Raw genomic sequence first — 15,202 nt, 5'->3', positions numbered from 1 at the left:
GGTTCTTGTCCCAGGGCCTGGTGTTGGGAGCTCCTTGTCGACGCGTAACGCTAGCGAGGGACGCATCCCTCACCGGTTGGGGAGCGTTCATGAGTGGCCGCCCTGCCCACGGTCAGTGGAGAGGTCATCATCTCGTCTGGCACATCAACAGGCTCGAGATGCTGGCTGTGATTCAGGCTCTGAAACACTTTCTCCTAGACCTAAGAGGTCACCATGTGTTAGTTTGCACCGACAACACAGCGGTGGTCTCTTATATCAACCACCAAGGAGGTCTGCGGCCACGCCCCCTGTACAGGTTGGCAGACCAGATCCTTGCGTGGGCCCAGGGCAAACTCCTCTCACTGAGAGCGGTTTACATCCCTGGGCATCTAAATATGGGAGCAGACACCCTGTCGAGGCAGGGGCTGTTATCCGGGGAATGGATGCTTCACACCGAGGTGATGAAGCAGATCTGGAGAGTGTTTGGCCAGGCTCAGGTGGACCTCTTCGCCACTCAAGAGTCAGTACAATGTCCCCTCTGGTACTCTCTACGTCATCCAGCTCCGTTGGGGCTGGGTGCCATGGTACAGATGTGGCCGAGGCTTCGTCTGTACGCCTTTCCCCCGATTGCTCTGCTCCCCAGAGTTCTGGAGAGAGTGCACCGGGACGGACTCCAGCTGCTTTTAGTAGCCCCGTTCTGGCCGGGCCGAGTATGGTTCTCCGACCTGATTTCCCTGCTCGACGGCTCTCCATGGGAGATTCCAGTCAGGAGGGATCTCCTCTCACAGACAGGAGGCACCATTGTGCATCCCCGCCCGGAGTTGTGGAAGCTGTGGGTGTGGCTCCTGAGGGGGCACAACTCATAGCTGCCGGTCTCCTAACCGAGGTTGTTGAGACCATTCTCCAATCCAGAGCTCCCTCTACGAGGAAACTGTACGCTCTGAAGTGGAGACTCTTCACTTCATGGTGCGGAGATCGCCAGCTCGACCCAGTTAACTGCCCGGTTGGTACAGTGCTGGAGTTCCTGCAGGCTCGACTCTCCGCAGGGTTAGCCTACTCCATCTTGAAGGTCTATGTGGCAGCAATCTTTGCTTACCACACCCCTCTTGGTGGACTGACAGTGGGCAGACAACCCCTAGTTACACGTTTCCTCCATGGTGCACTGAGGCTAAGGCCTCAGGTACGGTCCCGGGTCCCCCCCTGGGACTTGGCTGTGGTGTTGAACACTCTCTGTAGGCCTCCCTTCGAGCCTATTGAGGAGATCTCAGATCGCCATCTCACCCTGAAGATTGTGTTTCTTCTGGCGAACACTTCTCTGAAGAGAGTTGGGGACTTGCAGGCCCTTTCTGTGGCCCCTACCCATTTGGACTTTGCACCTGGCATGGCCAAAGCCTTTCTATACCCTCGTGCAGGGTATGTCCCCAAGGTTCCTTCGGTCACACCACAGCCTGTCGTGCTGCAGGCCTTTAGTCCTCCTCCCTTTCGGGAACCTGACCAGCTGAGGCTAAATCATATGTGTCCAGTGCGAGCACTGGATGCATACGTCCACAGAGCTGCCTTGTGGAGGAAGGCGGACCAATTGCTTATTTGCTTTGGTCCCCTTAAAAGAGGTTTTCCTGCAGACCCTCAGTCGGTGGATTGTGGATGCCATTCAGATGGCCTATGAGTCCTCTGATCTCCCCTCTCCCTTGGGGGTCAGTGCTCATTCCACTAGGAGTGTGACGGCCTCCAAGGCCTCTCTCGCAGGTGTCCCTATCCAGGACATCTGCAACGCTGCGGGTTGGTCCACGCCTCTGACCTTTGTCAGATTTTATGGCCTGGACATGCGAGACACTCCAGGTTCTTCCGTTCTCTTGCCCTAGCTTTGCTCCGTATGGATACACACAGGGCAGGGATTTGGAAGTCTGGTGCCGTGGGTATCTCGTTCCCCAAAGCGTCTCCTGACGCAGCTCGAGTTCCTGAAGAGGAATGTCTTAGGTTACGTATGTAACCCCAGTTCCTCGAAGGAACGAGACACTGCGTCACGAGCCCACACTTCCGGCATCCCTGCCAGTGCTTGCTTCATTCTAGAAGCTGACGCCGGTTTCACCGCACGTGCTTTTATACCAGCTGGTCATTACGTCACCTCGCCCGTGACGTCCCTCCCATCCGTTGGACAGATTTCATTGGTATTCAGAGCCGGTTACGCTGTAGGCGTCCCCAAAGCGTCTCCTGACGCAGCGTCTCGTTCCTTCGAGTAACTGGGGGTTACATACCTAACCTAAGACGTTCTAGACTAAATATGAATGTGCATTAATTCATCTCACTCGCAAAAAACAGATTTAGTATTCATCAAAATGAATTAAAACAGTGAAATGCAAACTCAGAATTATTGTTAATTAAATGTTAAACAACATAAATGTATCTAATCCCATTTTATTAGTCTTTGCTGCTGACCTTTGATGATCCAATTCAACCAGACTAATAAGAAAAAATTACTTAAGATAAACTAACAATTGTGCTTCATTGTTTTTATTGCTGAAGAGTGTTGAACCTTTTTCTCCTGAGTTCTACTTTACAGACGTGAATTTACTCTTCCTTCAGCCTGAGGTTTATTCATTACACTTTTTGGTGTGAAAGGGCTTTTATATTTGCTATAATTAGAACTTCTTGTATTAAAAACAATCAAGCTCTGCTCATATTTTAAAAGTAACTCAAAAGTAATGTAACGCATTACTTTCCATAAAAAGTAGCTAAGTAATGTAATTAGTTATGCAAGTAACGTAATTGGAGTAACGCAATATTGTAATGCATTACTTTTAAAAGTAACTTTCCCCAACACTGGCTGTATTTGGGTTGATGCTAAACTTTGCAGTGTAAAACGAGTTAGGCCAGAATTGCGAGTTTATATCGCAGAAATGTGAGATAAAAAGTCGCAATTACCTTGTTTTATTTTTTATTCATTTTATTCATTTTTTTTACACAACGGGCTTCCATAGATATCGATCCGCGTGAGCGCGCGTCCATGGTTCAGTCTGACGGGAGCGCGCACGCTTCAGTTCACAGATGGAGTTTCTCATCGGCAGCGCGTTCTCGTCTCCTGTAGGGCAGCGGATCCGTAAGTGTTTTACGCTGATTCTAGTGTGAGTAGTAACTGTATAAGACGCGTCCTGGAGCGAGAAGAAGACTAATGTCAGAACAGAAGAGGGAAGTGATTCTGAGAGTTAATCAGAAAGAGTTTAGAGGTGATCGTGTCGCATAACCAGCAGACATTTACTGTCATAAACGGGCAAAGTTCATTGTGCTCCGGAACTGGGTCAGAAAGCTTGAACAAAACTGTTAAACGAAATAATCACACTTCCGCTTTTCACTTTCTCACTGTATGTTTTTCTCTTTCACGTTAATGTAACAAATGCACCTCAAAAAGAATGTGGTCAAAAGCAGCTGACAGTCACATGAAAGAGAGAGTGTGTGTGCGCGCGCGTGTGTGAGTGAGATTGTGTGTGTGTGCGTGCGCGCGTGTGTGTGTGTGTGTGCGTGCGCGTGTGTGTGTGCGTGCGCGCGTGTGTGTGTGTGTGTGTGTGTGCGTGCGCGTGTGTGTGTGAGTGAGTGAGATTGTGTGTGTGTGTGTGTGTGAGATTGTGTGTGTGTGTGTGTGAGTGTGTGTGTGTGTGTGTGTGTGTGTGTGTGTGTGTGTGTGTGTGTGTGAGTGTGAGTGTGAGTGAGTGAGATTGTGTGTGTGTGTGTGTGTGTGTGTGTGTGTGTGTGTGTGTGTGAGTGAGTGAGTGAGTGAGATTGTGTGTGTGTGTGTGAGTGAGTGTGAGATTGTGAGTGTGAGATTGTGTGTGTGTGAGTGTGAGATTGTGTTTGTGAGTGTGTGTGTGATTGTGTGTGTGTGTGAGATTGTGTGTGTGTGTGAGATTGTGTGTGTGTGTGTGTGTGAGATTGTGTGTGTGTGTGAGATTGTGTGTGTGTGTGTGTGTGTGTGTGTGTGTGTGTGTGTGTGTGTGTGAGATTGTGTGTGTGAGGTCTCAGCTGAGTGAATCCCATGTTTGCTGTAATCACGTGGTTTGGATCAACAGCTTGAGGAATAGAAATAAAGAATGCGATCTGTGGATTTAGTTCATAAAATGTTGTATATTGTGAATTTGTGACATTATTTCTTTGTCTCTCTCTCTTTCTAAATGTGCTAATTATGTACTTTCTTAGTTTTCTTTATTTTGCAGTATACAGAATGTTGAATGTGTTTTATGTTTGTAAAGATATTTCTTTTTTTATATCAAATAATTATAAAACTAAAAGTGAGGGATAATAACGAGGGGTGAGAACCAGAAAGTGACATTTCACCAACTTCACAGGAGAGCCAAAACACAAATGTCACCATAGTTTGATCCGACTTTGTTTACTGATTTCAATTGTTTATAATAAAAACATTGTGCACTCATGGATGACAGTACTTTTGCCAGTAGAAAGAGCTCATTAAGAGCTTTCATTTGATATATATTTAAATGTCACTAAGCCCTTCTGGTTGACTTGCACTTTTCATTCGTCTCACCGCTTGATTTTGCCGCACATATGTAAGAGACACCACCGATTCTTTAGCTGCTATAGGAAAAACTAGAAGAATAACAAAGTGCAGTAAACAATAAAACTATTTGCGCTACAAACCTGTGTGTTTTGATTAATAAATTTAAATAATTTGGTAAGAAACACCAGTTTGCAATATTAAGCAGCATAACAAGCTGTGCAGCAAAAATAACTGGAAGCAGATGAGATGCAATACAGTAACAAACAACCGCTGCTCTTATGTAATAAGGTGTCATTATTTAAGGTCCTGTTTCTCCTGATATCATCAAACTGAAAACCTCTTTTAACTTCCATTCCTCTGTGAGACGACAGACAGACAGTTTCACTCCCTAATCGATCAATAAAACATGACAGTGGAGTGACAACTCATTATTATGTGACACGTTGAATAATTTATGCTTTTTTATGCTACTGATTTTATTTTGCATATTTAATTTTCATATGAAATGTATGAATTGAATGTGTGTTTGTGTGTCAGAGAAAGCCACCAGTGCTGCTCTTCAGACGGAGGACTGGAGTCTGAATCTGGAGATCTGTGACATCATCAACGAGACGGATGACGGGTGCTGAGTCCCTCACACTCTGCAGATACTCCAGATACGCTCACCGCCGCCTCCTCTCTGTCGTCTGAATGCTTGTGTTGTTTTCCAGACCCAAAGATGCAGTGAGAGCTTTAAAGAAGAGGATTGTGGGTAATAAGAACTTCAGGGAGGTGATGCTGGCTCTGACCGTGAGTGTCTGTGAGATCACTTCCTCTGCAGGAGTGTGTGTGTGTGTGTGTGTGTGTGTGTGTGTGTGTGTGTGTGTGTGTGTGTGTGTGTGTGTGTGTGTGTGTGTGTGTGTGCGCGTGTATGTGTGTGTGTGTGTGTGTCACACTGTGTTCAGATGGCTGTTCTGTGTTTCAGGTTCTTGAGACGTGCGTGAAGAACTGTGGCCCTCGTTTCCATGTCTGCATCAGTTCCAGAGAGTTTGTGGAGGGCGTTCTGGTCAGAGCGATTCTACCCAAAAACAACCCTCCCATGATCCTTCATGACAGAGTCCTGAGCCTCATCCAGGTGAAGCGCTCTCACCACAGTTGTGATTGATTGTGATTGATCAGCTTGACGTTGGCTCTGTGTTGCAGGCGTGGGCCGATGCTTTCCGGAACAGTCCGTCTCTGTCTGGAGTGGTGAGCGTCTATGAGGACCTGCGGCAGAGAGGCCTGGAGTTTCCCATGACGGATCTGGACTCCCTCTCGCCCATCCACACGCCCAACAGGGTAAAGCTCACAGAACCCACAGTGTTATTGAGTGATGCTGATCCACTGGTTTAGTGATGGTGATCCACTGGTTTAGTGATGCTGATCCACTGGTTTAGTGATGCTGATCCACTGGTTTAGTGATGGTGATCCACTGGTTTAGTGATGCTGATCCACTGGTTTAGTGATGGTGATCCACTGGTTTAGTGATGCTGATCCACTGGTTTAGTGATGCTGATCCACTGGTTGAGTGATGCTGATCCACTGGTTTAGTGATGCTGATCCACTGGTTTAGTGATGCTGATCCACTGGTTTAGTGATGCTGATCCACTGGTTTAGTGATGCTGATCCACTGGTTTAGTGATGCTGATCCACTGGTTTAGTGATGCTGATCCACTGGTTTAGTGATGCTGATCCACTGGTTTAGTGATGCTGATCCACTGGTTTAGTGATGCTGATCCACTGGTTGAGCGATGCTGATCCACTGGTTGAGCGATGCTGATCCACTGGTTGAGCGATGCTGATCCACTGGTTTAGCGATGCTGATCCACTGGTTTAGCGATGCTGATCCACTGGTTTAGTGATGCTGATCCACTGGTTTAGTGATGCTGATCCACTGGTTGAGCGATGCTGATCCACTGGTTGAGCGATGCTGATCCACTGGTTGAGCGATGCTGATCCACTGGTTTAGTGATGCTGATCCACTGGTTTAGTGATGCTGATCCACTGGTTGAGCGATGCTGATCCACTGGTTTAGCGATGCTGATCCACTGGTTTAGCGATGCTGATCCACTGGTTTAGCGATGCTGATCCACTGGTTTAGCGATGCTGATCCACTGGTTTAGCGATGCTGATCCACTGGTTTAGCGATGCTGATCCACTGGTGTACATTTTTGAATGAACTATGCCTTTAACATGTTTTCTCTTTTCTCTCTCTCAGAGTATTCCGGAAAATGGGGTGTCTTCCTCAGCTACATCCCCGTCTCACACTGACTCGTCACCAGCGACACACACTCCACAATCCAGCGATCAGCGGAGCCCTGTGTTGCCCGACGAGGTACATCGCGATTTATTAAAAACCAGAGGGTTGTTATCTTAATGAGAATGTCATCATTGAAATGTAGACAATGCAGAGATACAGTGTAATTTTCTAAAATGAACAGGAAAAATGTTTAAACTGAACTAACTACATGAAAATTCAAACAATTATCTTATTAACTGTAAATGTATTTATACCGTTCATAGGCCCCATGAGGTGTTAAGATAAGCTGTCAAACATTTCGAACACATTTCAGCTGGTAAAACTGTTGACCATTTATGAACATTAGACCTCAAACACAGTATTACTTATGTTCTGATCAGAACCAGGAATATCAATGTCAGAGGCAATAAAAAGGTAAATCACACCCTGATGCTCACTGCTGTCAGGGGTTAAAGGTCAAGGGTTTGGGGTTCAGTGAGTTTGGGATGGTCAGCATTTGTGTTTGTTCTGACTGCTTTCCTCCAGAAGCAGAAGCTGAGATCTGAACTGGATCTGGTCAAAGGAAATCTGAGCGTCATGACCGAGATGCTGAATCACGTCAAACCTGGAGAAGCATCAGCATCAGACGCAGAGCTGCTGCAGGTGTGTGTGTGTGAGTGTGTGTGTGTGAGTGTGTGTGTGTGTGTGCGTGTGTGTGTGTGTGTGTGTGTGTGTGTGTGTGTGTGTGCGCGTGTGTGAGTGTGAGAGAGTGAGAGAGAGACCAAATGTCCCCACAAAGATAGTAAAACTTGAAATGTTTGACATTGTGGGGGGTGGCCTGTGGTCCCCACGAGGGAAAAAAAAATGATTAAAAATAGTAAATGATGTTTATGTGAAAGTGTAAGAATGCAAACAGGTTTTCTGTAAGGGGTAGGTTTAGGGTTAGGGGACAGAAAATATTGTTTGGTCAGTATAAAAGTAATAGAAGTATATGGAAAGTCCCCACAATTCACAGAAACAAACGTGTGTGTGTGTGTGTGTGAGAGCAGCAGCTGTATTCGGTGTGTAAGCAGATGCAGCAGAGGGTCATGGAGTTGATTCCTAATCTGTCAGAGGACGAGATGGTCGGAGAGCTTCTGCTGGTCAATGATGATCTCAACAATGCGTTCATTCGCTATGAGAGGTCAGTGAGGCTCCGGTGTGGCGCTCGTCCAGTGCTGCGTCCAGTACCGCCGCTCCCTATACACAGAGTATGCAGTTTGCGTAGGGCACCAACTCCCAGGGGGGCACCATCCCTGTTGCTCAAGAAAAAAAAAAAACACTTCTCGCAACCGCTCGCACTTCATATTTGCGGCTGAATGCAAATGATCATAATTGATAGACAACTATGCCCGTGAAAAGACATCAGCAATCCGGCGCCGAGAAAAAAAAAAAAAAGTGAAATTGAAGCCCGTGCATCACTTCATAATCCTGTGAAACTTTTTTGGCTGTTGACGTTAATAACTTGTTTTAATGTCGGTAATAATTTAACCCCCAACAACGCATATAATATTCTCTCTGACGTTCTATGTTCCCTTATGAAAATTAGCCATGGTTTTAACACAAATAAAACAAAAAAATCATGGTTCTTGTACCCATGGTAACAGCAAATTAACCATGATTTTTTTTTACTTCAAATAATAATTTACAAAGAAGTATTAAGATAATAATTTTTGTGGTTATAAAAACAGACCTAAGCCAACAATAGCCTTTAAAATGCATTATATAAAAACAATGAGGCAATAATGATTGGTTAATTAATAATTACATGATTTAATTTAATAACACAGTTAAAATACATAATGTAGGCTAATACAAAATAAACAATTTATGTACATTACATGTTATTACAAATGCCTGCAAAGGGAGCCAAAGGCCTGGTAATTGCTGCTGTTACACTTACAGGACGATCAAGTCCTTGTTTAATAGGCTATTTTGACCAAACATTTAATTCAAATATCCACTTAATCTTTCATTTTGGCCACCTTTTTGCTATAGATGCTACAGCCTCTATAATTTCTTCAACAACAACAAAACATGTGGACATCAAAACCCTTACAAAAATGAACCATGGTTTTATCGTATAAAACTGCTTAATTTTCTTTTGTGTGATTTCTGAATGCATCAGTCAGACAACTGTATTAATAAAGTCATAGCCATAGGTAACTGAGCTACAGTTGTACTTTGTAAATAATACAATTTATTTTTTTACTTTTGTATTTTATTAAAGTTCTATTTTGACCCCTATAGTATTTTTTTATGAATTATTTTTACTTCCATAATATTTGAGGGAGGGGGGGCCCCGTTTGGCCAGCAGCGGCCCCAGCTCCACACTAACACACCTCTTCTGTCTCTGGTGGAAGGTTTGACAGGATGAACATGCCGAGGTCAAACACAGAAGAACAGCAGGAGTCGCAGGTAAACCTTCATCTGTTCTCTCGGACTCTTCTCTCGGATTTGGTCAAAATTTAGAAGCCATGAACCAAAGCAACCGGCTACGAGGAGAATCACTACGTTACCAACTTTGATTTGATAAAATTTGACAAAAACACTGACTGTGAGCTCAATGAGGGAAAGAACCAAGCATTGCGAATGGTGTAATATAATTAAAAGACTAATTAATTTAAAGTCATTTACTTCTATAAAAACTATATATTTCAGGGTCACTGTAAAATATTTAATTGTGATTATTTAAAAAAAAATAAGTTGAAATAATGGCTTCAACAAAAGCATAAACTATCAATTAACAATCTTGTAGCTCACAGCAGGTTTGTCTTCAATGGTGTACAAGTTATCATTAAAAGGAAGAAGAGAAATGGAGGAAATATGAAGTGTTTTACTTCTGCATGATCCATATACGTGAGCAGCGTGATTTGGACCAATGAGATTTCACTGTGAGAGGAGCTACTCAGCACACATTGTGTTAATATCTTACCAAAGCGGTTTTACAATAACATGTATAAAGATTGTTTTACATGTCTATGATTATTGGATTTCTGTGCCCAGACTGAGACAGCAAACCTTATTGACCTCAGCCCTGAGTCTCCATCGCCCAATCAGAACACTCTTCCAGCTGTCAATCAACACAAGCCCCGCCCTGCATCCCACCAAACAAGCAGCTCAGGTGAGAGAGAGCCAGCTCTGCAGCTTGATCCGGTGTAAGAGATGATAGACCTGGATGTAAACTGTGTGTGTGTGTGTGTGTGTGTGTGTGTGTCTCAGCACTTGAAGATGAAGAGTTTGACATGTTTGCTCAGACGAGGAGCAGCTCTCTGGCCGAACAGAGGAAGAGGTTTGTGTTTGCCGATCGTCTGAGCAGATTGTTGTCTCCTAGAGCTCAGGTGAAGTGAGGTCTGATGCTGTGTGTGTGTGTGTGTGTGTGTGTGTGTGTCCAGTGTGCGGTACGAGGATCCCGGTGCAGTGGACGGTCTGGCTGAAGCTCTGGACACGCGTCTGCAGGTCACGGCGGGGGTCAGTACACACCTGTGTCTCTCATCACACTGATCATGTGTGTATCTCACTGTGTTTGACCTGCTGGAGTGTGTTTGTGTGTGTGAAGGGTGCTGAGAGCGACTGGGTCCGTCAGTCTCAGTGGATTTACAGCGAGGCTCTGGTGGGTTTCTGTGACGTCACTGGAGTTGCCACTACACCTTATTCAATGAGAGACAAACTGCAGCAAATATCAGAAAAAACATGTTAAATCACAGAACAGCTTATGGAAATGTAGAGCCTTCTTCACGTTTCATTTACAATAATGCTTTGCATTTATTTGTCACTGGTGTGAAATGAGGTTTGTGGGGCTGATTTAAAGAAGTAGTTCACCCAAAATGGGTAGTGCACTCATCCTCAGGCTGTCCCAGATGAGTGTGTTTCTTCATCCGATCTGGAGAAATGTGTCTCTGCATCAGTGTCTCAGCAATGGATGCTCTGCAGTGAATGGGTGCCGTCAGAATGAGAGTCCAAACAGCTGATAAAAACATCACAATAATCCACACCACTCCAGTCCATCAGTTAACATCTGGGGAAGAACAAAAGATGAAACTAATCCAGCATTAAGATGTTTTTAACTCAAATACGAGTCCATAATCCATAATAACTGTTCCTCCAGTGATAAAGTGGTCTGGTCTGAATCAGGAGAGAAATCTGCACAGATGCCAAAACAGCTCTAAACAAATATGTGGCTGATTTTGATGTGAGAGACAACAGCAGATGCACTTTAACACTGGAGGAACAGTTATTATGGACTCCATGGTATTTCAGTTAAAAATGTCTTAATGCTGGATTTGTTTCATCTTTTGTCTTCTCCAGATGTTAACTGATGGACTGGAGTGGTGTGGATTATTGTGATGTTTTATCAGTTGTTTGGACTCTCATTCTGACGGCACCCATTCACTGCAGAGCATCCATTGCTGAGACACTGATGCAGAGACACATTTATACAAACCTGATGAAGAAACACACTCATCCTGATCTTGAACAGCCTGAGGATCAGCACATTCTCATTGTTGGATGAACTGTTCCTTTAAGCCTTCAGGTGATGGTTGGATGTTATCGGTCAGATCTGGATGATTTGCATGTGCTGATAGATGAATGGACACACTTTAAATCTGCTCTAGCACTGGATCAGTTTTGCTCACAGATGATCAGTTTGTGATGTGAGATCTTGTGACGTTTGTGCTGTTTTGTGTTGTTAGGCTCCAGCTCCACGCAGCTCAGCCATGGATGAAATTGAGAGGTGGTTGTCTGCAGAGATGGTAAAGAGAGTTTGATTCACTGCTTTAACACTCTTCACACTCACCGGTTCATAGCAGCGGCGCCATCTGCTGGAGTCACAGCACTGCAGTCACATACTACCTCACTACATCTACTACTCCTGCAGTGTGCACTGTGCACAGGATGCTTCTGAGTGCAGACAATACAGCAGAGCTCACTGAACAAAACACAAATGCATTAATTCATATGTAGAAAAATATACACATCATTCAAAGCAATTACAATCAGATTAATCCAAGAGCAAATGATTTCAAATGCACTGTGAACACAGCCCGTGTATGTTTGTGATCGGATGATGCTGTTTTTCAGCCGGATGTTGATGACAGTGAGGGAGTAACCAGTGAAGGTGAGCATCTGCTGAGGTTTATTACTCACTGAATCTGATTCACACACACTGTTATTCATTCATTCATCTCTCTCTCTCTCTCTGTTCTGGCTGCCAGAGTTTGATAAGTTTCTAACTGGAAGAGCTGAGGCTGCAGATCATCTTCCCTCGATGAAGAGCAGCTCGTCCGCCGGCGTCTGTCCCTCGAGCCCTCGACAGGCGGCACAGGAGCAGAACCACGAGCAGATCTTCAGACTCTGAGATCCACCTCCTCTTCATTTCACTTTGGGTTTGTTTCTTACACTGAATTTGGCACTTGATGTGTGTGAAACTTTAGACCACTCATAAAAAACAACCAATACGCTGTTTGTTGCCTGTGTAAGTTCATTTGTATTAATGTGTGTGTGTGTGTGTGTGTAAAAAGCAGTAATTTATGTTGTAAATTAACCGTTAAGAAGGACTGCCATACCTCTGTCTGAATGTCATATTAAATACACTATATAATGCTCATGTTTGTCTCAGATTGTGTCCTTGAATGTTGTGTAGCAGTAATTCATATGTGATTATTATCTCACAAATCGTAAAGCATCACAAGCAGCCAATCTGTACTGCAGTTTGTTTGTATCTTTCCTCTGAAGTATGAAAATTCTGCCATTTGCTCAAACTCGTGTCCAAAGCAGATGTGAAGAATGTGAGATGGAGAATCAGATTTAAGAGCCGATAACTTTCATGTTTAATGAAAATCAGTGGATAAATGAATAAATTCCTTTAGTGAATATATGCACTATTATACAGTGATCATGAGAAACTAGATATTAGTCTAAACATGCCAGAACCATGAGTTACATCTGAGATAAAAACAAGCCCAGAAATAATGCAACATTCAGTAACAATGAATCCTTAAACAGATTTTATTACAAAAATATAGTATTAATACAAAGGCATATATACATGGTTACAAAATGATTGTCTGTAAACAAGTTTCAACATTTGAATTATTCTGAACTATATAATGATAAACATGCAATCACATTTTTATTATTAATGACATCATTAAATAACACATTGTCTACAAAATGTGCCAATTTTCAAAGTGTGTGACATGAAACTGGTTTAAAAAGCGTAGACCATCCCGACGACCAGAACCACGAACACACCGAGCAGCGTCCGCAGGAACCGAGGCACCAGAGACGAGCTCTGCAGCGCTTCACACACTCCTTCATCTGAGGAACATCACCAACACTTACAACACTGCAGACCAGAGTCATAACATCTGTGTGTGTGCGCGTGTGTGTGTGTGTGTGTGTGTGTGTGTGTGTGTGTGTGTTTTACCTGCTGCTGCTGCTGTTGTGTTCTGCTTGTGTTGTGTGTGTCTCTGCCTCACTTCATTCTCTGTGTCTGAGACGCAGCTCAGTGAATCCTGCAGCTCGTTAAACACCTGAACAACACAAACAAACCGATCAGCAGTGCTCTTCAGTGGCTGGTTAATAAGCGTAACGAGTGTTCGAGCGCTCTCTCACCTGGATGTTGAGCTCGAAGGCAGCGAGGGCCTCCTGCAGCACGCCGCTCCGCTGCTCCTCCGTCAGCTCCACGCTGTTCATGCGGCTCCTGTACAGCTGCTTGAAGAGGTTTGGGCTGCTGACGCCCGGAAACGAGAAGAAGGACAAGCCCTCTCCGCTCTTCAGCCCGAGAGACTTCTGCGTGATGCGGCCCAGCACCTGCCCACCCGACAGGTCGCCCAGATAGCGCGTGTAAGCATGAGCCAGCAGATACTCAGGGTGATCCCGGCCCACCTGAGACACAAGCGTTTCAGAGTCACACTACTGTCAACAACAGACCGTATCAATGACCTATGACATGCTAACAGCGCCTCAGATCATCTACAATAGAGTCCTGCTCCACTGATATCACTCTCAGACATTAAACGAATAGAAAAAATGAAAATGTGCTGAAACTGAGCTCACAATCAGGCCATCTGAGATCTGGAGGAATGTGTTTCTGCATCAGTGTCTCAGCAATGGATGCTCTGCAGTGAATGGGTGCCGTCAGAAGGAGAGTCCAAACAGCTGATAAAAACATCACAATAATCCACACCACTCCAGTCCATCAGTTAACATCTGGAGAAGACAAAAGATCAAACTAATCCAGCATTAAGACGTTTTTAACTGAAATACCATGGAGTCCATAATCCATAATAACTCTTCCTCCAGTGATAAAGTGTTCTGGTCTGAATCAGGAGAGAAATCTGCACAGATGCCAAAACAGATCTAAACTAATATGTGGCTGATTTTGATGTGAGAGACAACAGCAGATGCACTTTATCACTGGAGGAAGAGTTATTATGGACTCTATGGTATTTGAGTTAAAAACGTCTTAATGCTGGATTAGTTTCATCTTTTGTCTTCTCCAGATGTTAACTGATGGACTGGAGTGGTGTGGATTATTGTGATGTTTTTATCAGCTGTTTGGACTCTGCTTCTGACGGCACCCATTCACTGCAGAGCATCCATTGCTGAGACACTGATGCAGAGACACATTTCTCCAGATCGGATCCAAATCCTAATCTCAGATAGCCTGAGGGTGAGCACATTTTCAGAATATTTAATTTTTTGAGGCAACTATTGCATGATGAAACTAACAATCATACGCCACGATCAGTGCCATTAATCTCAAAATTAGCCAGATATCGATGGATTAATTAATTGTTCCTTGTATGGATCAGTTTTTTGTAGATGTTCACCTCTCTCAGTCTCTGTGCATATGTCAGCGTCGCGGCCGGCACCGTCATCTTCTCCCTCCAGCTCTGTCCGTAGAAATACTCCAGGTCTTTCCCGATGGACTCCAGTCGGGCCAGTTCCTGTGGGAAGTAAATGGGTGCCACGGCATCATGGGAGGCGTTTGTGTCCAGCGCCTCCTCCAGCGCCTCGTATATCTTATACAGCGAACACAAGAGCAGCTGGAACACAGAGCAGAAGAAACCAGGTGAGATTCCACAGCGGATCTGAAACTCTAATACACTGTAAAATTTTAAGTTGGCTCAACTTTATTTTTTATTTATTTTTTATTTATTTTTTTACAGTGTACAGTCCCTCTCAGTGTGTCGTGTCTGAACATCCTTCACTGTTTGAGGCTGTGGCTTGAGTTACCTGATACTGCTGCTGGGACACGTGTCCTCTCTGGTAGCTCAGCATCAGCTCGGTGTTTTCCGCTCGGATGTGAATGTCTTTAGTCACAGCTTTGATCTGCTCTGATAGTTCACTGCCAGAAAAACACATAATCACATATTCACTCAACATGAAACATACAATCAGCTGGAGGAGAC

At 44.4% G+C, this 15,202-nt stretch overlaps 2 protein-coding genes across 3 annotated transcripts in view; one reads left to right on the top strand and one right to left on the bottom strand.

Annotated features, from left to right (window-relative positions):
* Nucleotides 1-2,985: 2,985 nt before the first annotated feature.
* On the top strand, nt 2,986-12,600 carry LOC306879535 (target of Myb1 membrane trafficking protein). Of its 2 annotated transcripts, XM_079432555.1 has the most exons (16): nt 2,986-3,076; nt 5,024-5,108; nt 5,197-5,275; nt 5,451-5,600; nt 5,669-5,803; nt 6,723-6,839; nt 7,290-7,406; nt 7,793-7,926; nt 9,146-9,200; nt 9,789-9,906; nt 10,005-10,074; nt 10,178-10,253; nt 10,342-10,395; nt 11,477-11,536; nt 11,865-11,901; nt 11,999-12,600. In XM_079432555.1, the coding sequence occupies exons 1-16, from the start codon at nt 3,025-3,027 to the stop codon at nt 12,139-12,141; spliced, it is 1,482 nt and encodes a 493-aa protein (XP_079288681.1). In that variant the 5' UTR covers nt 2,986-3,024; the 3' UTR covers nt 12,142-12,600. The 2 variants fall into 2 exon arrangements, with proteins under 2 accessions (XP_079288681.1, XP_079288682.1); XM_079432556.1 differs by lacking the exon at nt 10,342-10,395.
* A 173-nt stretch (nt 12,601-12,773) lies between these two features.
* Nucleotides 12,774-15,202, bottom strand: part of hmox1b (heme oxygenase 1b) — a 4,745-nt gene continuing 2,316 nt past the window's right edge. The window contains exons 3-7 of the mRNA XM_079432558.1: nt 15,027-15,138; nt 14,621-14,836; nt 13,401-13,673; nt 13,213-13,318; nt 12,774-13,103 (exon numbers count right to left, since the gene is read on the bottom strand). Coding sequence (XP_079288684.1) covers nt 12,994-13,103; nt 13,213-13,318; nt 13,401-13,673; nt 14,621-14,836; nt 15,027-15,138 — 817 coding nt within the window. The 3' untranslated portion in view covers nt 12,774-12,993. The remainder of the gene's footprint in view (nt 13,104-13,212; nt 13,319-13,400; nt 13,674-14,620; nt 14,837-15,026; nt 15,139-15,202) is intronic.

This window comes from Barbus barbus (assembly GCF_936440315.1).
Source record: "Barbus barbus genome assembly, chromosome: 13".
NCBI lineage: Eukaryota > Metazoa > Chordata > Actinopteri > Cypriniformes > Cyprinidae > Barbus > Barbus barbus.
Note: the sequence above shows the minus strand (reverse complement) of the source record. Positions and strands in the feature narration are given on the sequence as shown.